The sequence below is a fragment of the Periplaneta americana genome, chromosome 16 (assembly GCF_040183065.1).
Source record: "Periplaneta americana isolate PAMFEO1 chromosome 16, P.americana_PAMFEO1_priV1, whole genome shotgun sequence".
NCBI lineage: Eukaryota > Metazoa > Arthropoda > Insecta > Blattodea > Blattidae > Periplaneta > Periplaneta americana.
In genome coordinates, this window is record NC_091132.1 from 177,840,940 (window position 1) to 177,867,670 (window position 26,731).

At 33.8% G+C, this 26,731-nt stretch overlaps 1 protein-coding gene across 8 annotated transcripts in view; it reads left to right on the plus strand.

Annotated features, from left to right (window-relative positions):
• Positions 1 to 26,731, plus strand: part of LOC138692069 (gastrula zinc finger protein XlCGF17.1-like) — a 111,839-nt gene that overhangs the window by 42,739 nt on the left and 42,369 nt on the right. Inside the window, exon 8 of one of the 8 annotated variants that reach the window (XM_069814967.1) lies at positions 10,045 to 14,851. The exons of 2 other annotated variants lie outside the window; for them this stretch is intronic. Coding sequence is in view for 5 of the 6 variants with exons in the window: in XM_069814958.1 (XP_069671059.1) it covers positions 1,944 to 2,838 (895 nt within the window). In the remaining variant the exon portion in view is untranslated. Of the gene's footprint in view, positions 1 to 1,943; positions 3,391 to 10,044; positions 14,853 to 16,053; positions 16,702 to 21,454; positions 24,018 to 26,731 lie in introns of those variants that run through there. 5 more of the 8 variants (XM_069814958.1, XM_069814962.1, XM_069814961.1 and 2 more) reach the window with 5 other exon arrangements.

The window sequence follows — 26,731 nt, forward strand, 5'->3', positions numbered from 1 at the left end:
TATCATTACTACAACTACTAGTGCTGATGTTTCTGCCTTTAACTTATCACATATATTGGAGAACAATTCACTGATATTTTTCATTGACTAATGGAAGGCTATATACTCAGGAAATAAGACTTCCTTTCTTTTCTAAGATTCGATCCGGCAATTTTAATAAGCTTTTGATTATAGCTTAGAAAGAAGGGAGTCCTTCATTACAGTTTTTACGCAAATATTTTCCCTTGCACTTTCGGAATTGAATTTTAATTCTTTTGTTTTATATATATTTCAATGATAAGTATTGCTTTAGTCTACTTTAACTTGTTAATTCGCTTTCATTATGTAAATTAAACTTTGCATCATAAATAATACTTCATTACTAAATATTTTAAATAAAAATCATTTCTCTCTATTCCAAAATATATAACGTGTTTATTTTGTTTTTATCTATCTAATAACTGTTTAAAATAATTAATAATATTGCGTTTCTAATATTTATTTTATGCTGAAAATGGTTATGATGATAAAGGTTTTTGATAACATACATTTAATTTTTTTTAGTAGGTTATTTTACGACGCTTTTTCAACATCTTTGGTTATTTAGCGTCTGAATGAGATGAAGGTGATAATGCCGGTGAAATGAGTCTGGGGTCCAGCACCGAAAGTTACCCAGCATTTGCTCGTATTGGGTTGAGGGAAAAACCCCGGAAAAAACCTCAACCAGGTAACTTGCCCCGACCGGGAATCGAACCCGGGCCACCTGGTTTCGCAGCCAGACGCGCTGACCGTTACTCCACAGATGTGGACAACATACATGTATGGTTGGAGGGAATCAATTATCTGCTGTCGAAGATAATACCAATGCATAGACCTGCCTTTCACTTAAGTATTGGAGAACAATTTACTGATGTTTTTCATTGACTAATGGAATATACTCAGGAAATAAGACATCCTTTGTTTTATTAGGTTCGATCCGGCACTTTTAATAAGCTTTCGTTTATAGTTTTGAAAGAAGGGTGTCAATCATTGCAGTTTTTACGCAAATATTTTCCCTTGCACTTTCGGAATTGAATTTAAATTCTTATGTTTTATATATATGTCAATGATAAGTATTGCCTTAGGCTACTTTAACTTGTTAATTAGCTTTCAGTATGTAAATTAAGAAACTTTGCATCATAAATAATACATCATTACTAAACATTTTAAATAAAAATCATTTCTCTCTACACCAAAATATGTAACGTGTTTATTTTGTTTTTATTATGTTTATCTATCTATTAACTTTTGAAAATAAATAATAATATTGCGTTTCTAATATTTATTTTATGCTGAATAAAGGTTTTTGACAAATACATTTAAGTGGTTGGAGGGAATCAAAGGCCCTCAATTAATACTTTTTATTTTCTAGCTTATTTTTTCATATAGTGAGTGAGAGGTCTGCAATTCCAAGTTTCGTAATAAAACAAAGTACTTATATTTTTCTATCGCTTTTTTTACATAAATGCTTACAATTCCAGAAATACTTCCCTAACCATAGAAAAGGGAGTCCAGGGCCTTGGGGGGGGGGGGAAGATCCCCAATTATTTATATTGCTCACCATTTTTGGATATCGAAATCATATAAATAGAAGACAACATATCTTTATTTGAACATACGAAAACTAACAAAAATTCGAGTAATAATTCCATAATTACCATTCTTTGCTTTGAATTTAATCCACTAGCAAGGTTTTTCTCAATTTTGATATTTACAAATTAAGTTTGTAGTGTTTGAAATACCCGCCATGGTGACGTATAAACTTTGTTTCTCAATATTTTTCAAACAATAGATAGCGATAGTTGAATATCGATAGTTCGTTTATCGAACTGCTAATGGCGTCGACCTTTCTCGTAGAAGATTATAACTAGAAGTACCTATAATGCATCTGTTCCCTTTCAACTAATAGCATATATAATTGACAGTGTTCCAGTAAGCCATAATAGTGGAATTGGAACATTGTGTGAAAGTATTCCACAAGAAGAGGACGTGCATGCCGGTGAGAAGAAATACGATTGTGACTTTTGCGGAAGGTGTTTCCCTAACTCTGCAAGACTCAGAAGTCATGGCGTGGTACACACGGGCGAAAAGCGATTCACTTGTGATGGGTGTGGAAAGCACTTTTCCAGGTTGGGAAACTTAAAAATGCATTTCCGCATACACACAGGCGAGAAACTATTCAGTTGTGAAGTATGTGGAAAGGGTTTCATAAAGTGTTCACGTCTGAAAAGACATGCTCTCGTACACACACGCGAGAAACCGTTCAGTTGTGAGGTGTGTGGAAAGTGTTTTTCAGAATATTCAAATCTCAAAAGGCATTCACGTGTGCACACATGCGAAAAGCCCTTCACTTGTGATTTGTGTGGAAAGGGCTTTTCCTTGTCGGGTAATTTAAAGAGACATTCACGCTTACACAGAGACAAGCCATTCAGTTGTGATGTTTGTGAAAAAAGTTACTTAGAATATACACATCTGAAGAGGCATTCGTGCGTGCGCATAGTGGAGAAGACTTTTAGATGTGATGTGTGTGGAAAGCGCTTTTTATGTTCTTCCCATCTCAGAAATCATTCACACGCGCATTCAGCCGACAAGCCATTCATTTGTGACGAATGTGGAAGGCAGTTTTCCTCTATGGAATCTCTGAAAAGACATTCACACTTACATACCGGCGAAAAGCCATTGAATTGTCATGTTTGTGGCAAACATTTCTCGTATGAGGGAAGTTTGAAAAGTCACGTACGCGATATTTGTGGGAAGAGATACGCTGAAACTGGTATTGTAAAAAACAGTAAATCAAGCACACGCGAAAAACCATACTAGTGCAATGGCTGTAAGAAATACTTTTCTGCTTGTCATTTGAAATGTGCTGAACCCTTGCTCAAGCGAGAAACTCTTCAATAGCCATATCTGGCCACACATACGAGGAATAGAATACTCTCAAAACCCATGTACAGTTACGCACACTCTAGAAAGAAATCAATAAATTGTGAAGTGTTTTTGTTAACAGAGGTGGGGTATGAGAGCGATTTATAGTCAGATATCTGAACTGTGATATTTCCGGAAGAATCTCTGAATAGTACTATCGATTATCTGTGTTCGAATGGCTCTTAGAGATTGCAAATATTTCTAATCACGTTGAGACAGATTTTTTTAAATTATTTCTCTTCTGCAAAGTGAATTGATACACCAGCGCCATGTCTTTTATTGACAATACTGATTAGGTCGCAATGTATACTGAAAACACAACATGGCCGAGTTCTGTTTTCGCGATGTTTGAGACCGTATATTCGTCCAATTATGTTTGCGAATGATTAGGGGAATCATTCGTGGAAGAATTTATCGTATCAAAAAGTTGTCGACAATAACCTTTTCATTAGAAAAAAAAAAACGGAATTGCATACAAGGGCCATGTCAATTTTATAATTTGATATTGTCTATTAATTTAATAATTAATATTGACTATTACACTTTTACTACGTTACACAACTTTTGACCAATAAAACGGTACGAAAGGACGTCTTTCAACCAATCATGGCTGCTTATCGCACAATTTTATCGCGTCCCTAGTACTTGTTTAATTTTATCACTACCCTAGCATTTGTTTCTTTGTTTGCCAACATTTCAAGCTGCACTGGTCTGGACGTCAAATAACAGAAAATTACAAACCAATCCTGTCGATGCATAGCACTTTCAAATATGACTCACATTGGCATTCAAGAACAAGAATTAATAAAGATCACTGGTCATAGCTATGCATCTTCCCTGAAACCCTATTTACAAATAAATGAAGAGCACCATTCGGAAATCCTGAATAAGTTGAGGGATACACCATATACATCAAAGAGTTCCACTTCTTTTACGAACACGTCCAATATAACATCAACTGAACCACCAACCATTAAAACATTCAAATTTGAAAATTGTACCTACTTTCAATAATTGTTTATTTTAGAATTATTCATGTTTATTTTTTATTTCATCATCGTTAAATTAAAATGTTTCTTGTTTATTTCATCATCCCTAATTAAAACATTTTGTAACACTCGTTTATATTATTTAGGTTATGTTATAGCTTCTGTTATATGATATTATGAATAGTCACGTATCAGAGATTGTTTAATACTAAGATTTATAGAAAATCAGCTGTCAAATGACGTTCATTACTGGGATCGGGATAATTGAAGTGGAATGCAACTGTTTTAATAAAAATGTAACTGAATCAACAAAGCCTTCTTGACCAGTAACCGTCCACAGAGTTCATTGAAGATTCCATAGTTGGCACAACTGATAAGAAAACAGCTGTTCATAACACATTACTGCCATCTACTAGCGTAATATTTATAATGTTGAGATTGTTCAAATTTGAAGACAGTTGTATTTTCGTAAATCAATTAATATTTTATTGTATTGGAGTACTTTGTTACTTCTAATCTTTATGTACTTTCTTCTAATTGTGTAATAGTCAATTAAATCCCACTCGAGTTTAGATTTTCTCTAGATAAATCTGCTCGCAGATTTATCGATAAAATCAAATCCTCTAGTGAGATTACTGTGGTTAAAGTGGTTTTCACACGCTATATTCTTATATTGGACTAGGCTGTGTTATGATAGTTAGGTTATGAATTATGATAGTAAAAAGTTAGCTGATTGTTGCATGGTTGAAAATCAAATTGGATGTGTGTTTATTGATTATCGCTATGAATAGTAACCACAACTATCAATTACATTTCCAATATAGCTATTTAGTTACTTTCCAGCATGTGCAATATATAATTCGATATGAAATATTTATTCCGCAAAGAGTTGGAGTTTATTTTTCAATTTAGTTATATTTCCTGTCGAACTCAGAAATACTCGTAATAATTGAGGGGTCCTCAACCAGACTGGACCTTGGTCCACCAGTGGTTAATTTGTGGATTAATACAATCTCGGATGAAGAAAACTTAGATTTATTCATTGCCATAACAAACAAGTCCATAACTCATTTGTTACTCCACAGAGGGCAGCATTTCCTATGGAAATGTAGCTAGAATACAATATACTGAGTAAATGAAACTCAAGAGCAGTTTTATTTCTCGTCAGAAAGATACAAATTAATTAACAACAAAACCGTTGCCAAGGAGAGCTGAATTTCCATAGCCCACTCCGTTGTATCATGAACATAGACGTAGGCCAGTTGTGACTGCAGAACTCAGAGCCCTACAGAAGGTGAAGGTTGCTAAGCGTGAGCCAGGGACTTGAAGACTGAATTTCTCAAAATTATTTCAGAAGAACTTGGCCTACTGTGATTGTGATTCCCTCAATTATACCACCAACAAAACCAATACTGTCGGTATAGTGTTGGCCTTCTGTGGCCCGAGGTTGCGAGTTCAGGTCGATGGCATTTAAGTGTTTTTAAATGCGACAGGCTTGTCAGCAGAATTTCTGGCATATAAAAGAACTCCTACGAGACAAAATTACGCCACACCTGCTACGCTGATATAACCTCGGCTGTTGCGATCGTCGTTAAATAAAACATAATTTATTTTTTTTTAACCAATACTTAAAAATAAATCACAGCCTGGCTTTCACAAATCAATTTAGTTTCAACAATGAATAAGTTTGAATATCTATGATTCTTTGCATCGAGTCTATTGTGTTTCGTCACATCGACTTTGATGAATCATCAGTCATCTGTGAAGAAAAGCGAAGGACATCTTTATAATTCACAAGTAAGATGAATGTATTTAATTCCAGTAATTTATTGTTTTCTGAATATTGCAACATTGCATTTGAAACTAATTTAAACTAAACACCACTCTATAATAGCTGCTTATAATTTTTTTGCTGGAGTTGGGAGCCACAAATTTCAGCATTGCCTACAGGCTACACTGTATCTAAATCCGTCCCTGACTAATGGTTTGAACTCTGGTTAGATCCAGCAGTTCCAAAAAGCTTTTGTTTATAGTTGTGTAGGAAATTAGTGTTATTCTTTTCAGTTCTGCTTCTCTATTACAGAACCAACACAGATATTGATTTCGAAAGAAGAAATTAAAAATCTGGGAGGATGTGAATTTTTGGATTTACAGATTTCATATTATCATCATCATCATCATCACCATCACCATCATCATTACTAAATGTCATCGATAAAAAGCAAGAATAATAACAGGTTCCACCTTAGGTCCGTTATTATTCTTGCTTTTTATTGATGACATTTTAAGCCCATCTGTTCCCATTATCTTCTCTTTGCCGATGATTTAAAAATATTTAGGAAAATTAATAGTCTTGCTGATTGTCATTTACTTCAAAATGATATAGATGCCATTCAATGTTGGTCTGATTATAATGGTATGAAAATTAATATTTCTAAAACATACGTTATCTCTTTTTCTAGGAAGACAACTAGATTAAAGTTCAACTATTCGCTATCGAATGTCGCCATAATCAGGAATGACTGTATTAGGGATCTCGGTATATATCTTGATTCTAAATTGTACTTTCATGACCATGTTGATCATTTATTTAATCATTCACTAAGAATGCTTGGTCTCATTAGGTCTGTTACTTATTCCTTTTCCTCTCCTGATACACTACTTACATTATATTATGCTTTAGTAAGGTCTAAATTAGAATATGCATCTGTTGCGTGGAACTCTATTACTTCTACTGATTCGGCTAAACTACAAAATATCCAAAGAAAATTCATTTCTCTCTGTGCGTTCAGATTTGTACCCAACTCCTCTTCTTTAAACTATGAACTATCTAGTAAATATTTTAACTGTACCAGTCTGTGTTCGAGACGTCAGGATATTGATTACACTTTCTTTAATAATGCTATTAATGGTGTCATTGATTGTGATTCTTTTATACTTAACACCTACCTTAGAATTCCCGTGAAAGGTTTTCGTGGTCTTCACTAAATTATTTAAATTCCTTTCTCCAATAGCCAGGTGTATTAAAAGTGCTAATTTGCAAGATCTGATTTGATTTTACTTATGCATGATATATCCTTACTTGTTATTTAATATCTTTTATTTTGTTGCATTTGGTGAATGATTAATGTTGACCATTATATTCATTTTATTTCATCTCACTGCCATTTCTGTCATTCATTCTCATAATCATTTGTTTTGTTTTTTAATTTGTGCTAAACTCTAATTGGCTTTGTGCTGTTGTTTTGCTTATTAATATTCGAAATAAATATATTATTATTATTATTATTATTAGTATTATTATTATATTTATAATCATGCAATATGAATTTTAGGAATAATTCGGTCAATTACTTATTATTTTTCAACAAGTCACTCTCTTAATACTATATTATGCATTAGTGAGATCGAAACTCGAATATGCATCCGTAGTTTGGAACTCTATTACAAGCACTGACTCGGCACAACTGGAAAATATTCGAAGGAAATTTATTTCATTATGTTCGTACCGATTCCTGCCTAATAGCTCTGAGTATAACTATGATAAAAAATGCCACCACTTTAAATGTCGAAGCCTGTATGCCAGACGTCATGATCTCGATTACTTACTCTTATGTAAGGTCCTTAAAGGTGACATTGTCAGTCTTTCTTAAACAGTGTCAGCATTCGTATTCCTATGAAGGACATGAGACATCACAAACTCTTCTATTTTAGAAATTCTAAATCTTTCTCGCCGGTCTCCAGATGTATTAAAAATGCTAACTTACATGTAGGCGATTTCGATCCATTCATCGTATAGACGTATTAGAATATGGCAATGTGTTTGCTAATATTATTTGCATAATCTTATACACAAATTGGTAATACTTTTGTAAGAATCAACTTACTTACTTACTTATTGGCTTTTAAGGAACCCGGAGGTTCATTCCCGCCCTCACATAAGCCCGCCATTGGTCCCTATCTTGAGCAAGATTAATCCATTCTCTATCATCATATCCCACCATCCTCAAATCCATTTTAATATTATCTTCCCATCTACGTCTCGGCCTCCCTAAAGGTCTTTTTCCCTCCGGCCTCCCAAATAACACTCTATATGCATTTCTGGATTCGCCCGTACGTGCTACATGCCCTGCCCATCTCAAACGTCTGGATTTAATGTTCCTAATTATGTCCGGTGAAGAATACAATGCGTGCAGTTCTATGTTGTGCAACTTTCTCAGTTCTCCTGTAACTTCATCCCTCTTAGCCCCAAATATTTCCCTAAGCGCCTTATTCTCAAACACCCTTAACCTATGTTCCTCTCTGAAAGTGAGAGTCCGAGTTTCACAACCATAAAGAACAACCGGTAATATAACTGTTTTATAAATTCTAACTTTCAGATTTTTTGACAGCAGACTGGATGATAAAAGCTTCTCAACCGAATAATAACAGGCATTTCCCATATTTATTTTGTGTTTAATTTCCTCCGGAGTATCACTTATATTTGTTACTGTTGCTCCAAGATATTTGAACTTCTCACCTATTCAAAAGATAAATTTCCAATTTTTATATTTTCATTTCAACTCCTTTCCCTAAAATTTTATATTATTAATTCTTGTAAGTAAAGTATGTTCTTCATATTGTTGTTAACTCAATTATTTAATTTGTATGATAGTTGTTCATGTTAATGTATTAATTGTTTCACTGAGCTGGACTTTTATTGGCCAATGTCTGATGTCCAGCACATAAATATCAATAAAAGAATATATTATTATTACTATTACAACTCTTATTATTATTATTATTATTATTATTATTATTATTATTATTATTATTATTATTATAATGATATAAGTAAAAGAATAAGTTCTAGCTGCCTTTTATTTGCGCATGATCTCAAAATCTTTCGCAAAATTAATAGTTTGGTTGCTTGTCAAATTCTTCAAAATGACATTAATTCAATTTCACAATGGTCTGTTGAAAATGGAATGAAAATTAATCAATCCAAAACTTTTGTTATTTACTTTTCACGGAAAACTATCTCCCTAAAATTTAACTATTCTCTCAGTAAAGTCGTAATTACTAGGAAAGATTGTATTAGAGATCTTGGTGTCCTACTTGATTCAAAATTATATTTCCATGATCATGTGCAATATACCCTATTTATACCCATTCGTTAAAATGCTTGGTCTAATTAGGTCTATAACTTATTCTTTTTCCACTCCTATGTGTTTATTAATTTTATACTAAACATTGGTTAGATCCAAGCTTGAATATGCATCTGTTGTATGGAACTCCATTACTTCCACTGACTCGGCTAAATTGGAGAATATTCAAAGAAAATTTATTTCCTTGTGTTCTTATAGATTTTTACCAAATTCCGATTATAACTATGAGATTAAATGCAATTATTTCAATTGCGGTAGTTTGTACACCAGACGTCAGGATCTCGATTATTTATTTTTTTGTAAAGTCATTAAGGGTGATATTGATTGTGAATCTTTCATAAGCAATATCAGTCTTCGTATTCCTTCTAATGGTTTAAGATTTCATAAATTGTTTTATAATAAGAATCCTAAATCTCTCTCTCCGGTCTGCAGATGCATTAAATATGCTAATTTGCATGGATTCAACTTGGATCCATTTAATGTGTAGTATATCTTTGAGTTTTTAACTCACCGATCTTTTTTTAATAATTATTTGTCCATTTTATTTCTTGCATTTGGTCAGTGATTAATGTAGACTATTCCATTATTTCAATTATCTCATTGTAATAATTTTATAATTATTATTTCATCAATGATTAATGTAGACCATTCCATTGTTTGTATTTCATCTCATTGCCATTTTCTATCATTCATTCTCATCATCATTTGTTGTTTTGTTCTGTTTTGTATCGTGCTAAACTGTAATTGGCCTTGTGCTGTTGTTTTTGCACGTTAATATTCTAAATAAATAAATTATTATTATTATTATTATTATTATTATTATTATTATTATTATTATTATTGCTAAACAACAATATGTGGAAATCTGCTATTTTTGCTGTATTCTTTGGTTATGACACATAATGTCCATATTGCTTTGTTGTGATTGAAACATTGTAACCACTAATGTCACATATAATTGACAGTGTTGCAGTTACCCGTAGTAGTGGAGGTGCAATAATCTGCCAAAATATTTCACAAGAAGAGAACATACATAAAGACGAGAAGAAATATAGTTGTGACGTTTGCGGAATGTGCTTTCCCGACTTTGCAAGACTCAAGAATCATGGTCTGGTACACATACCCCACAAGCGCTCGGGAGATTTCAGAAAACATTCACGCATACATACAGCGGAGAAGCCATTCAGTTGTGATGTGTGTGGAAAGGGATTTTCGCGCTCGGGATGTTTAAATAATCATTTACGTGTTCATACAGCCGTGAAACCATTCAGTTGTGAAGTGTGCGGGAAGGAGTTTGCAGTCTATTGTAACCTCAAAACCCATTTACGTACACACATAGGCGAGAAGCCATTCAGCTGTGAAGTGTGTCATAAGAGTTTTTCAGCCGCTTGTCTTCTGAAGGCACATTCACGCATTCACACCGGCGAAAAGCCATTCAGTTGTGTCGTGTGTGGAAGGCGTTTTATGGCCAAGGCAAATCTGAAATGGCATTCACGCTTACACAATGCCGAGAAACCATTGAACTGTCAAGTTTGTGGCATGCGTTTCTCGTATAAGGGTAGTCTAGATTATCATGTACGCGATGTTTGTGGGAAGACCAATACAGAATCGAGAAATCTCAAATCGCATCAACGTGTGTTTACAGATAAATAATCGTACTATTGCAATGACTGGGCAAAACCACAGTCTAGCATATACAGTCACGAAGCTCAATACTTACAAAATATAGATCCGTAGATATTTGCTAACCACCAGTATCGCTACTATCGCTTCATCATATCCTTTCTCTAGCAGACGATAAAATGTATTGTACTTTCGATGTCATATTCTTTTGAAAAAATTAACACCTTTCTTCCACTATTGAAATATGAAATACATAAGGTTTATATATTATTTTCATAAAGTATATATTATATTTTATAAACTCACCTTCCTGGATCTTTCGGAAGGATACCTCCGATCTCTTTTTCTTAGAATTTATAGTGCTACAAACGTCCCTTTGTCCCATATTATTATTCAAATTATTGTATTTTAGCCATTTACAATTATTACAACCGATAACGACCATTTCACAGTTTACATAGCTTTTCACAAAAATGCGAAATACCTTTTCAATGCCTTTTTTATATATACTAGGACGTAATGTTTGTTCGGGTGTATGGAACTCAGTGAAATATTATAATATAACTTTATTGCCTATCATTGCTAAGTTTTATTTAGTGTAATGTGTCCATAAGTTCCGTTTACTTCTTGTTGCATAATATGTTGCAGAAATAATTACAAAACTGTGTTATTTTAATGTGAAGAGAATTTTACATGTTAAAATAATCTGTTCGCATCAGCATTTTTAAGTTTAGAATGGAAGCTATTTTGAGGTTTAATAGAAAAGAATTTATATTGTGATTTTAATTTAGCACATCTACTTTCCTTAATTGTAGACAGATAATTTACCATACCACTCCTATGAAATTAGTGTACGTTCGATTGTGTTACTTCGTCTCTTAGGTAGTAGATAAATACAATAATTCAGTCTCAGTTGCAGTATTACAATACAGACAAATAGAATGAGACGGATGTCATACATGACACTGTGTTTAATTATAATGTATATTTGTGAATATAGGAATATAAGTTAAAGATAGTAAACATAACCTATAATTTCCATATGACATAACACATATGCAGTGGCAGGGCATTGGAGACCACTAAATTTAGACAGAAAGGGGCAACTGGTACAGTAAACATAACCTATAACTTCAACATGTCTAAATATCCGTGCGGTGCAACTGAAAATTATTGAATCATGCATTAATGAATGTACAAGAATTTCGCAATATTTAATGGAAATGAAGGCAGGTATTACACATACGAACAACGTAATTTTCGCACAAAAATAATATTACACCTCAACTCGCAAGTGAATTATGTCTTAAGTGTCTTAATCGTTGTTTTAAATTTTATTAATGCAATTGCATTACATTTTAGACAAATATATTTGACTCTTTATGCATTTGTTTTGATTTTTTATAGACTAGGAATTACTGTACTATGTTAGTACATAGTTTTCTATATCAGGAACATTCTGAAAGGCAAAAATATGAGTTTAAGTATAAATACGTATATTTCCGTCCCCACTCACTTTCCCGAATCTCCATTCCCGAATTGACTTTTTCTCGAAGCTATCTTTCCTCGAATGCTACTTTCCCGAATTTTATTCAGTTTGCCGAATATATTATGCGAGATATTCCCGAACAGTAAAAGACTACATTTAGACAAACAAATTTATTCTATTCATTTTATGAAATAAATGGCAGAGGAAGCTACAATTAATACACACCTGTGGAGTAACGATTAGCGCGTCTGGCCGTGAAACCATGTGGGCCGGATTCGAATCCCGGTTGGGGCAAGTTACCTGGTTGAGGTTTTTTTCGGGGTTTTCCCACAACCCAATATGAGCAAATGCTGGGTATCTTTCGCTGCTGAACCCCGGACTCAATTTTTTCACCGGTATTATCACTTTTATTCCATTCAAACGCTGAATAACCTGAGATTTTGATACGGCATCGAAAAATAAGCTATTTAAAAAAAAAATAAGCTACAATTATAACTTAAGCGCGAGAAGGTAAAAAGCTTTTGCTGGAAGGTTACGTGTATTTGAAGAGCAAGAATGCGGCTGGAGGAAAAATACACTGGGATTATGCAGAAGTACGTTCCAAAGAATGTTCTGAGCGGGCGATTACTTCTTGGCCGCCTAATACCGGTAACCTGCGAGTACTGAAAGTGCCAGCCACAATTTCAAACATGAATACGAATTATCGTGCAGGATAACAGACACCTCGATTACCTGAGAACACTTGGACATAAGTTCACTTTCTAAAGAGAAAGTACAATTAATTATGCCATACTTCTATTAAATACATTTGTGTGGTAATGTACACCACTCTATTATCGGGAAAATGAAAATCAAAGAAAACGGAAATGAAAGAAATCCGGAATTGTGGATTCGGAAATTTTGTATTCGGAAAACGGAAATAAAAGAAATCGGAAAAACGTCTTTCGGGAATATGGTTTCGGGAATATTATATTCCGGAAAAATGCTATTCGGGAATAGGGATGTTCGGGAATGCGGGTTCAGGAAAATGTCCGGGAATCGTATAATTTTCATATAGGCTAAAGACTGGTTCACAATAAACCGAGAACGGAAATAATGTTAAAATAAAATATGTATTTAAATGTGAGCGTTCACAATAGTTAATTGTGAATCCTCGCATTTAAATATATTTATTTTAACAATATTTCCGTTCTCGTTCTCGTTGCCGTTTCCGTTCCAGGTTTATTGTAAACCAGCCTTAACGCTTTGGCTAGTTAAACGTCAGACTTGTCTGTACTAAGTAATCAACCAAAACATACTACTGCAAACTATAAATAACACAACTAAAAATCAAAGTCATAATTGCTTATTTCTCAAGAGCTTTTTTTGATTCACATTCACAATTGGTGCGTAGGATTGTTTTTGCAGCATGAGTGGAACAAACATATCCACAACACCTGCAGCAAACTGCAGACACTTTCGTCATTTTGCCTTTTTCCCTTTCAGAGGTTTTAGTGTGTATTAAATTTGTATATCCAGTGGTACAAACAGTCAAACAATATATATTAATCTGATTATTATGAAATACTTTCAGATAGAAAAGTTGTCGAAGGGTAAGGGGGCAGAAATTGCTCGCATTATAAATAGAGATTATAGGCAGATTTAAATTATAAATCCATGTCATCATATACTTGAGAGTCTACACCTGTGGAGTAACGGTCAGCGCGTCTGGCCGCGAAACCAGTTGGCCCGGGTTCGAATCCCGGTCGGGGTAAGTTACCTGCTTGAGGTTTTTTCCGGGGTTTTCCCTCAACCCAATACGAGCAAATGCTGGGTAACTTTCGGTGCTGGACCCCGGACTCATTTCACCGGCATTATCACCTTCATATCATTCAGACGCTAAATAACCTAGGTGTTGATACAGCGTCGTAAAATAACCCAATAAAATAAAAAATAAATGTACTTGAGATATGAATCTGCAACTACCTAAATTCTTGCTTCTTCATTCGATTTCCGCTTTGACTTGTTACCTGGTTGGGTATTTTCCGAGGTTTTCCCCAACCGTAAGGTGAATGTTAGGTAATCTATGTTGAATCCTCGGCCTCATCTCGCCAAATACCATCTCGCTATCATCAATCTCATCGACGCTAAATAACCTCGTAGTTGATACAGCGTCGTTAAATAACCAAATAAAAAAATTGCTTCTTCAGGCCATCAATTACGTACATATATTACACAAATAAAACTAATACCGAGGACAATCCCCCCCCCCCTCTTAGCAGTGCTGGGGTTAATGTGGACGTGTTCTGGGATTAGTCTATTCTAATTTGTAAGTTGTTTATTCCTGAATTATTTTCAGAGTTGTATTTAAAACAATGTACTAAAATTTAGAACGTATCAGAACTACAGCAGCCATTTGAAAATGGCTGTGAAAGTGAAACTGTACGAAATATCTTGAAAAGGATCTGCAACAGTACTACAACGTGACATCAGTGTCTTCACCTTCATGGACGTCACTTTGAACATGTTTTGGGGTAAATATACTGTACGTTGTTTGTGTTGAATTTGTGATCCCTTTGTGTAGTTGAACTCTGGGAGGAATTATTTTTGTTTTGTTTGTGTTGCACTTGTGATCCCTACTGTACTGCATAACTCTGAAATAAAACAATTTTATAAAAAGTGCTATATAACATTTTACTCTCATTTTTTACCTTTACATTACAATCACTAAGTTTGTACAGTGACTTATGAATCATTCTGTATGTACATATTGCCGGACCATCGGATCTGTGCCCCTTCAGCGCTGTCGTCGTTCTTGGAAACGTTAATACCTGTACTCACTCCATTCCTCCCGCTTTCCTCCCACCACGTCGAACAGCAGGCCACGGACCTTGCCGAATAGGGATGTTGGCAAACTTCCGTCAAACGGTGTCATAAATAACTGGTCCTCCATGCTACAATATTATTTCTTTCAATCAAAATACATCTTGTATTTCTACATTTTTTAAACCTAAATCCCATGTCTCGAATCACTTTCCGTAGTTTTTCTCTCCAACCTTGGAAATTATTGCTTCTCTGCCAAGTTTCAGTAATTTCTTCAATGTTGAAACTTCTTTCTGAACGGTATAAAATTCTTGTATCTTTCTTCTTAAAATACATTGGTTCATATCATCTACAGTAATAAAAGTTCCCTTGGTCTGTTCTTCTCTGGTGATTCTAGCTTTTCATCTCCAGCACAGACTCCCTTTCTCATTTTCTTTATTAGGAATTCTGACCTGCCTATATAAATTACATAAAATGTTGTATTATTAGTATTAGTGAAGTAAGTAATTTTAATACGTAATCAATTGAACTAAAATAAACTCACCTGCGATATCAGTTGCTCCTTTCGTTGCTTGATTTATAGGAAACAGATATTGACCTGTTTGTGTCTGTTCATCGCAAAATGCTATTACGTACTTGCTTATTAATATTTCTTTCGCCACTCCGTGCTACAGTGTTCATGTTGAATTGACAACACTGGACTGCACGTGCAAATAAACTGTCCCGCAAGAAGGCCAAAATTGTGAGTAGTGGGGGACAGAAAGGGAGACAGATAGGAATGCAGAGAGAGAAATGAATTACCAAGGCTGAGAAGGAATTAGGGTTCAGTTCGCATATCTTACGGGGGCACGGATCCGATGGTCCGACAATCACGAAGTCAACGTCAATATATTTGAAAATATGAATAAGGAGCAACATAATTGTAATGAGAATATATTTCAAAATATGAATGAACCTTGTTGCTGTCTGTATGTCTTTTAGACTAAAAATGTATAAATAATTGATTAAATGGCGATTTTACTCTGTTTTATGTTTCGGTGCTACTTGACACCATCCTCAGAGTCTACTAGATCTCGGCGCTATCACAAGTTCGCTGCCTGTTGTGTGGGTGCGTTCGTGTGATGAAGAGTTGTGTCAAATAGTGTGTGTGCACTGAAATTGATCTGTGTGTTGAGAATTTGATCAGGGTGTGTTTTAGTGTTTCTGTATATTTCATATTGTTCTAGTGTGTTGAGTTTTTGGTTTTTGGGTTGTATGTGTAGGATTTCCATGTCTGTATTTATGTTATTGTATGTGTGGTTAGCATTAGTTATGTGTTCGGCATATGTAGATGTATTGTGTCCTCTGGTTATTGCTTTAATGTGTTCTTTGTATCGAGTTTGGAATGATCTGCCTGTCTGTCCAATGTAGAAACTGTCGCAACTATTGCATGTGAGTTTGTATACGCCTGTGTGGTTGTATTTATTTGTTTGTGTTGTTTGTGTGTTGAGATGCCTTTGTAGTGTGCTTTCTGTTCAGTATGCTATGTTGTATTTTTGTTTTCTGAATGAGGATGCGATCTTATGTGTGTTTTTGTTTTCGTATGTTAGTGTGATGTATTTCTTGTGTTCTTGTGTTTGTTGAGTTCTTGTTTTGTCTTCCTTATGATGTTGTCTATTATTCAACATGGATTAAACATGTATCTCCTCCTAAAATCCTACCTAACCTTGTAGCTGTCTCTAAGCTAGACCTACATACAAGCATAATATATTTTATAATATTATTATAACATATACATATTTAATACATATAGCTCTAGCTCCAAGTAATGTTGAGAACGTAGGAGGTCAAGAGAAAAAAAAAAGACAATTTCCCCTTCTAACTACGCCACAGGCAAAAGTCATGTCCTTATTTTGGCGATATTGTATATTTAGTTACATTTGGTCATAATGGTAACTGCATGACAGTCATCTGTCTGTCTCCGTGAAGTGTAGGTGTTCAGTGTAATCTTTTATCTAATACTATTCATTTAGGCCCGTAACACACTTGAAGACTTTTCGCTAGCGAGAAATGTGTTGCGAGAAAGAGGCGAAGAGCCTTCCTCCACACACTTGGCGAGTTCTCGCTATCACAGATCACACCTCGCTATGATCATCTATGCACTGCCTTCATGCAGAAAGAATTTTTCTGATTGTAGTAATAGCTCGTTGGGGGAAAATTTATAGGTTATGTATTTACGTATATTGTAGTACTTAAATATATAACCTGTAAGTATATTGTCGTACTTTACAAATTACGTACGAACGCTATGTTGAATTCTTAGTATTCAGATGATGAGGAAATGGAGTTATATGAACATATTTTGTTCATGAAAAGAAGTAGGCGTAAATTAAAGCCAGAAATATCTGAAAATCACATTGTATCTTACGAAAATAAGGGCGAGTTTTGGCCACTGGTTTCGATTTGAATGATGATACGTTTAGGCGTTATTTCAGGTTGAATGGACCACAGTTTTTTGACATTCATGATATGATAGAGGATTCTTTGCTATATTCTGATTAAAATTACGTAAACTGTTAAGACATATAGATACATTATTTCAAATGTTTAATCAACACTGTTAAATCTCATAAAAATAAATAAAATATAGCCCAATTTATTTTCAGATAATCTGTCTCCAGATTTCTTCTATAAGTTTCGTGTTTTTATAGTTTTCATCTCGTGTTTTTATAGTTTTCATCTCGTGTATCATGGAAATAGGCCTACGGGTGACATCGTACAAGTTCGATAAGTTTCTGACTGCAATTATCAGCCATCTTTCCTCATTTTCAAATAAAAACACAATTCATCGCCACCTGTGATATCTTTTTCTACATTCAATCGTCATAAAGAGTATAAATGTCAAACATCTTTGATAAATGTGTCAAGGAAATTCGCTGAGCTACCGATTTCAGCGAGAAATTCGCACGAGGTTTTTGCCTCGAACGAGAATCTCTTCCAGTGTCTGAACGTCCATTTGAATCCATGTTATCAATTTTTTAATTGTCTCCCAACACGTTTCTCGCTGGCGAAAACTCTGCAAATGTGTTACGGGCCTAACGTATTTTAAAATAGTGACACCTGTGTGTGGAGTTCTTCGGTACTGTTTATTCAGTATTATTACAGAATGTAGGTTTTTTTTACATTAATTTAGCTGGCTAGATGGGATCACTAAATTAAACCCGAGGCCAAAAAAAAAAAAAAGAAGAAGAAGAAATAGTAACGGAACTGTTGAAGGCTCCCTATCTATTTCTCCAGTTCAGTGGATTTCTCAGTTTTCGTGAAAGATGATAGGGGTTTTTTTTTTCTTTCCGTCGTACTTGCACGAGTTTCTGTATAGGAACTCGTTAGACGGACAGAATATTATTTTTCTGGAATTCATTGCTACATTGAGCGCAAATTATGCAATGTACAGTAGAATGAGTTGTGATATAATTCTTTAAAATAATTATGTGTACGAAAAAGTTTTCTCCCTTAGTTGCTAACTTCACTGTTGCATAATAATTGCAAGTTGTTAGCATATCACTGTCTCTATGATCCTAGTCCATATCACTGCACGTAGATACAACTTTGCAACAAAATACAGAATTATATTGTAATTTTCTTATTCATAGAACTTCTGTTCTGGAGGCTGAAGAAGTGCGTCTTCGATATCTCAGAGTCACATCTGAGGCCAAATTTTTCGAGCTGATAAAGGACAAGTTGTGGAGAGAGTTGGAGGAACGGTAAGGATTTGAATTTGTTAACTATAAATATCTTCCATCGCCAAATTTGATTCCGGGTACTCAGTGGGTGTATTCCTACGCTCAGCTATCGAAGATAACAAGTTAAGGTAAAGGAATGGGTAAAGACTAACGTTCCTCATCTTAAATATAACGAAGAATTCTTCTTATATAAGGTGAGGAATTGATCCCGTTAAGGTGCATCTACACAGTTCAACTGGATATATTCATTTTCACAATTCTCAAAAGAAAAATCTGAAGGATATTAATATTTCTATTCAAGATCAATACTTATGTAAATGGGTAACTACTAAATTTTCAGGTGTTACATTTGACGATTGTTTGTCTTGGAGACCCCGTTGCACAAGTTTAATTTCTAAACTCAACATTATTTGTTATCAAATCAGAATTTTGAGGACTATAATAAATCACGATGTATTAATGTCTTTTTATTTTGCACACGTCGAGTCAAGGCTTTCATATGGCATTTGTTTTCGGGGATCTGGAACCATGCTAAATGATATATTTATGGCTCAAAAGCGTATTGTCAGGTGCATAGCGGGCGTTGACAGTAGGACCTCTTGTAGGGAATATTTTTTACAGTATAATATTCTCACTGTTTATGTTATATATATTTTTAATGTTTTACAACTAATTTATAAAAATCTGACTGATTTTCACCAAAATAGTGATTTTCATACTCATGATACTCGTAACAAAAATAGTTTAACTATTCCAGTATTATTACAAATATTAGCAGAACCTATATCGTCTTTGGTATCAAAATCTACAATAGTTTGCCTGATGACATCAAATTTACAAAAAATACTCACAAGTTCAGGAATTATATAAAAATGAAATTAATAAATTTGTGTCCCTACAATTTAGAGGATACACGCATTGGGCCTTGAAATGAATAATGTATTTTATATTTGACATATTTTAAATTTAATGTAATGTATATATTTGACCATGTCTATGCATATATTATGCCTTCGACAATAAAAGTTCTATCTATCTAACTTTCAACTTTACACATTCAAGCAATCCGTGCAAGATAGAACGAAACGCATTCAATTGTGCATGCATAACTGTTCGTGCGTTATTTCGTTCAGTAGTATCATGTAGCGAGCAGCTGATAGTTGTAGGAGGCCGCGAATAAACTGAAAATTCTTTTGTTTGGTGATGGTGGACCTTTTAAGCTGAAAATGACGGAAAGCACTATTAGCTTTATTGCAAATTTTAGCAAATACGAGTGCCTATGGGGTGTTCAAACACTAGCTTGAGGGTATTATGGAGTTTGACTACTGCGCGGTATTTTGAATAAGGTCTCGTGATTATAGGGTATTTTTATAAGGTGAAAACAGTTTTTGTCTTAATTTTTCGGAAATGACGGGAACGTGTTCTTTTTTTTTGTTTTTACTTTTGATTAGTAATTTATTACGATTTATACGGTTGAATTCGAGGGCATTAGTACGATTGGTGGCTCGGTTTTAGTGGGGTTTGTTTTGGTTGCTGGGTGGGGGAAGTAAGATTGGTCGATCGATTACTGATAGCAGTATTCAAAGATGTCTGTCTTTGTAGTGAAATGTGATAGTGTCAGTGAAATGTGTCCTAGTTCCAGTGCAGTGAGTGAGTTCAGAGGGAAATGAGTGTAGTGCTGAAAGGTACTTCTGCACGTATCAACATATCATACATACACGTGGATGTAAGTTCGACCTTAGGTTAAGATACAGATTAGATTTACTTAAAATGTCACCTTAAGTGATCATGCTTTATTTAATTTAGGATGTTCCTGTTAATATTATTCTACTATTATTATATTGGTCAATTTTTACTACTCTACTGCCACTTCCAACGGACTCATAACGAACATTCACACGTTTATCACTGGAATTATGGCGCTGGAAATCAATTTAGAACACTTTTATCTCAGCCACGACACATTTCAATTTTTATTGTACAATTTAAATGCAATTATCACTACAATGACAATAATTCTTGCAGATAACACAGAAACAACTTCGTAAACGTAATTAACAGAGTCGCAGTTTCACTTCACTTCCACTAGATGACTCTTGAGCTCCAGGCTATAGGCGTAGCAGGGATGCCAATATCGGCAAACGAAATGAAATTGTGAGGAATGTTACAACAGCTGTGCTAAACGTGAGGAATGTTACAATAGATGTGTAGCACGTTATGTTAGGTTAGGTTAGGTTTTGTTAGGTGTGTAAGATAATATGAATGGTTACCACAGTTGGCGACACTGCAATCATTCTCCCATTCCACCTCAAATAACGTCACAACGACGGAATATGGCCGCCTTCTTCATTCAAGTACGAAGATTTTCCTTTATAAGTAAGGAACCTATTTAGGGCGGATTGGGTGAGACCACAGCTCTCCCAGTGATCACATCGAGTTTCTACTACTCAACACTACAAAACTAAGGTATTTTGAGTGTTTGTTTTTAATTTCCTATACTGGCAGTACAGTAATAAAAATTCACCTTATTTTATTATTATTATTATTATTATTATTATTATTATTATTATTATTATTATTATTATTATTAGAAGTAGTAGTAGTTTATTGTCATTATTGAGTGTAATTAGTTACTATCAGAGCCATCTTCAATTACAAGCCAGAGCATGGGTAGGTTTGGCAACGCTGAGTGGAGGGGGGCAGAGAGGAAATAAATACATGAAGTTTGACGTTTTAGTGCTTTGATTTCGTTGTCACATGTACATTTTCGACATTAGTTGATACAAAACTAAGAGAATGTAATGAAGGTTCAGTTTATTAATGTACGTAATTTATTACGGAATCCGAAATGGTATTTTATTTGAGTTTCAGAATACCCCGTAAGTACTTGCATAAAGCCAATTATAACTTAAAAAAAAAATTAAAAGCATACGTGGTTTTTTATTGATGGTGCAAGGCAAAATAAATAAACACTTCAAGAAATGTTACTTGTACCAAAAATAAATAAAATAACGACGTACTTTCGCAGTACTCTATTCCAATCAGTTAACCATTATGTGGGTAGTAAATTGACAGTGTTTTGCCGCTTTATGTTGTTTTACCTCTGATGTGAAAGGTGTAGGATATCATATACATTTTAATTTCATGTGATTATCTGTCGTGCTTTACTATAAATATTTCAGATGCCCAGGAAGCCAGTTTTAGCTTGGACCTGGCCAGTCACCATAACAATGCTGTTATACTAATTTATTTGTTATAAACGTTTTAAAATACGGTATACTTTTAAATAAATATAACTACAGAAAACAAGCTAAGAATGTAAATTATGCAGTAAACACAGTTAGGCCAAGTATAAATATCAATGAAAAAAGTGAAGAAACATACCTTCAACATAATACGTAACAAAACATATAAGTATGTGTCAATTAGTGTAAACTCAGTGAACTTTAAATCCTGTAGATACAGGAAAATGAGGAAAGATGGCTGATAATTGCAGTCAGAAACATATCGAACTTGTGCGATGTCACCCGTAGGCCTATTTTTATGATACACGGGATGAAAACTATAAAAACACGAAACTTAAAGAAGAAATCTGGAGACAAATATCAGATCATCTAAAAATAAATAGGGTTATGTTTTATTTTGATGAGATTTAATAGTATTGATTAAACATTTGAAATAATGCATCTATATGTCTTAACAGTTTACATAATTTTAATTACACCATATGCATAGCAAAGAATCCTCTATCATATCATGAATGGCAAAAAAACTGTGGTCCATTCAACCTGAAATAATGCCTAAACGCATCGTCATTCAAATCGAAACCAGTGTTCAAAACTGGCTCTTATTTTCGTAAGATACAATGTGATTTTCAGATATTTCTGGCTTTAATTTTAGGCCTACTTTTTCTTTTCATTAACAAAATATGTACATGTAACTCCATTTTCTCATCATCTGAATACTCAGATTCAACATAGCGTTCGTACGTAATTTGTAAAGTATGACAATATACTTACAGGTTATATATTTAAGTACGACAATTGCATAAATACATAACCTATAATATTTCCTCCAACGAGTCATTAGCCGTGGGACTGAAGCCGGATGGCCTATAGCGAGTCTATGGCATCAACCCCTTTGATTTGATTACCTGGTTGGGGTTTTCCGAGGTTTTCCCCAACCAAAAGTCAAATGCCGGGTAATATTTTGGCGAATCCTCGGACCTCACCTCATCTCTCTAAATCTCGCCAAAATATTGTAAAAAAATTGCACAAAATTGTAAAAATTGTAGAAAATTACTAAATTGTAAAACTATACAAATTTATAAAAATAGTAATTGTAATATTGTAAAATTTTGACTTGTTCCACATCTTAAAGCTTTATTGCGCATGTAAGGTTTAATGGAATAAAATGAATGAATGAATGAATGAAGCTTGAGTTTTGAGGGTGCTAGAAACAATAGACTGTGACGGTACTATTTTGCATTGCCTGTAATGAGGCGATATTTTGCGATCCTAGTGGTGAGCAACCATCTAATGTTTGCATATTTACTTCGTATTGAGCTTCGCGACTGTATATACTACACTGTGTCATTAGTATAATCAGAAAAAATGCTTTCTGCATGAAGGCAGTGCATATATGATCATAGCGAGGTGTGATCTGTGATAGCGAGAGCTCGCCAAGTGTGTGGATGCCACTTTGGCGCAACACATTTCACGCTAGCGAAAACTCAAGTGTGGTACGGGCCTTATACTCATATGACTTTTTTTTCTTAATCTCTATCCCAATTGATCTATAGTCCTTACTTTCCTAATTATTATTACCTCTCTTTGACATGTGACATGGTTAATTCACACACCTCGCTCACTTTGCTATTTACATCACGTCACTAATTAATTTAATATCTTTGCACTATATTCTTTCATTTCACATAATTTAAACGACTCATACACTTACCTTGCATTATGCTATACTAGTCCTTCCATGTTCTTTCTTTTCTCGGCCTCTTATCACTTATCCATAGTATCGCATGCTCATCTGTGCTCATTGGTTTGTATTTGTGGTAATTGTTGTGTATCCTGACACGCACACACAAATACACACACCACGCAGATGTGGACTTATTATTGCCAAGCTAGTAAGTCTGTCTGAGTATGTCACATTCTGCATGTTAACTTATATTACTTAATTTCACCTTTCAGTCGTAATGGACGAGATCAAAATGGAACCTGGGTCCGACCCAATGGGTATACAGACAAGTTGTATCGCAGATGTAGAAGAGAAGACGCCTTTATCTCAGGTATATTGAGAGCAATTACTATTTATTTTCTAACTGCGTCATTTATAACTAGGGAGTGCATTCATTTGTAATTAATTGTTTTTCTTGCACGTGATGAAACACAACTAAAAAAGTTGAAAATTGTGAATGTGAGGTTGCAAGTATAAAAATGGAATTTTATTCCACAAAAAATACAAGTTTTTATTTAAGTACTTATATGCAGGATGTGTATTATAAACACATAAATCTTGGAGTTTCGTAACTTGCATTGATTTTTAGAAGAACTTTTAAATAATAATAATAATAATAATAATAATAATAATAATAATAATAATAATAATAATAATAATAATAATAATAATAGCCTAGTACTTAGAATAACATTAACCTTTATACTTTATTGTGGATCCCTGTGAGCATACTGGAAACAAAATATCATACAATAAATATATTCTTTTACTCGTATATGCTGCATTAAACACTTTTCAGATAAATTATTTTACTATTGGATTTGGAATAGGTTTACATCATTATTAACAGTGTTGACGGACTTTATAAATAGTCATGGGTTTTTTGTGAACAACTTTTATATTATTTTTTATGCGATGTACCGAAGTAAATATGATGTTTCCGTGCGGAAATTCTGCATTGTCATATGATGAAAGATTGGTGGTGCGGAGAAAATTTCTCTCCAGCACCGGGATTCGAACTGGGTGTTCATGCTGTACATGCTCACGCTCTATACACACACCGGATTCCAATTCCGATGCCAGATTGAATCCTCTCAGTTTAAGCTCCACTCCACCAATCCTTAATCATATGATAACGCAAGAATCCTGCATGAATATATCATATGTACTTCGGTACATTGCAGTAAAATGATATGTGTATATAATCACTTAGTGATTTAAGACGGCGCTCATTGCGTCGTATCCCGGTTACTTAGTCACTCGTATTGAGTGCACCTGTGCACATAGTGTGTTGGACATTGCGCCAACTGCGAGAATAATATCGTATAAATAAGTTTTTATTTTCAGTCAATCACTTATCATGTTAAGATGGCAGAAATGGATTCTGTTACATCAGGATACAATATTAATATACGTCACGAATATTTTCGACTTACTTTCAAGTCATCTTCAGGTGATAGTTTACTAACAAACAAACATTTGAAAATGGTGAAAAATATTTAAATACATCTATAAAACACAAATAAATAGTCTAACCATGCATACTTTTTCTTAAAGTGGTTAAATGTCCATCCACCTAACTGATACTGGCCATAAAGTCAATAATATCCATAAAACCTTAAAAATACTGAAAATAGTGAATACTCCACATATTATTACCACTGCTGAGGAGTACTTCATAGTAAAGAACCATAATCACAATATACAGTTGCTTAACGAACAAATACCGAATTTACGTAACCCCCTATACCGTATCTATACTAATAATAAATCTGTAGCCGAAATTTTTCTGGTAATTTTCGATTTTCCAAAAATAATTGGTCCTAACATATATAATTAACCACCCTGAAACCGAACATCGCTTTTTTGAAATTTTTGTTTGTCTGTCTGTTTGTATGTTTGTTACCTTTTCACGCGATAATGGCTGAACGGATTTCGATGAAAATTGGAATATAAATTAAGTTCGTTGTAACTTAGATTATAGGCTATATAGCATTCAAAATACATAATTTAAAAGGGGGGGGTTATAAGGGGGCCTGAATTAAATAAATCGAAATATCTCGCTTATTATTGATTTTTATGAAAAATATTAAATAACAAATATTTCTTTAAAAATCATTTCCGATAAGTTTTATTCTTTGAAAAATTTTGATAGAACTGATATTTAATGAGATAAATCAGTTTTAAAATTAAAATAACTGCCATCTAAGGCCGTGTAATGAAATAAACAAATTACTTCGTCTATAAGGGGCCTTGGTCAACAACAATCGAAAGTTATGAATCATAGCCTACAGAAAATGTTTCTGTGTTTGTATGAAGCAATATCGGAAGATAAATTAACCGATTTGTATAATTAATTATTATTTCACCATTGGAAAGTGTAGTTTCTCTCTATGGACATAATGCTATAATGTTATTACAGTAACTTCTGAGTGAATTGAGGACAGTTAAGATTAAAATAGCTTCTTATGCACAGAACACTTGATAGGCTATTCTGTGTATTCGTTTCCTGTATTTCTTAAAATAATGTTTATCTCAGAGAATTAACGACCAACGAGAGTGTATTGATTTAGTATGCAGTAATAATATATTAGCTTAGCATTTCATTATTTTATAATCCAAATTTTAACTATGCTCAATTGAATCGAGTTAAAATACATAAAATACATATGCATTAAATGAAATGCAAAAAATTTGGGTAATGAGCCAAGCAGATTATGTTGCCCTGTTGTAAAATAAAATTTGTTCCTCCTGAGATTCAAGAGCCCCCATAACAAATTGAAAACTTACTTATCGGGGTACATCCGTTATCAACACACTTTTTATATAATATAATATATAATATAATATAATATAATATAATATAATATAATATAATATAATATAATATAATATAATATAATTTAAGTTATTCAAGTTATTTAAGTTATTTGAAGGGTTCAGAACCATAGTGGACCAAGCGCCATTTACTGAATACGTAGAAAACAAGGGTTAAAATGAAGTTATTACTATAAATCAATGGAAACATATAACAAGTAAAATAAA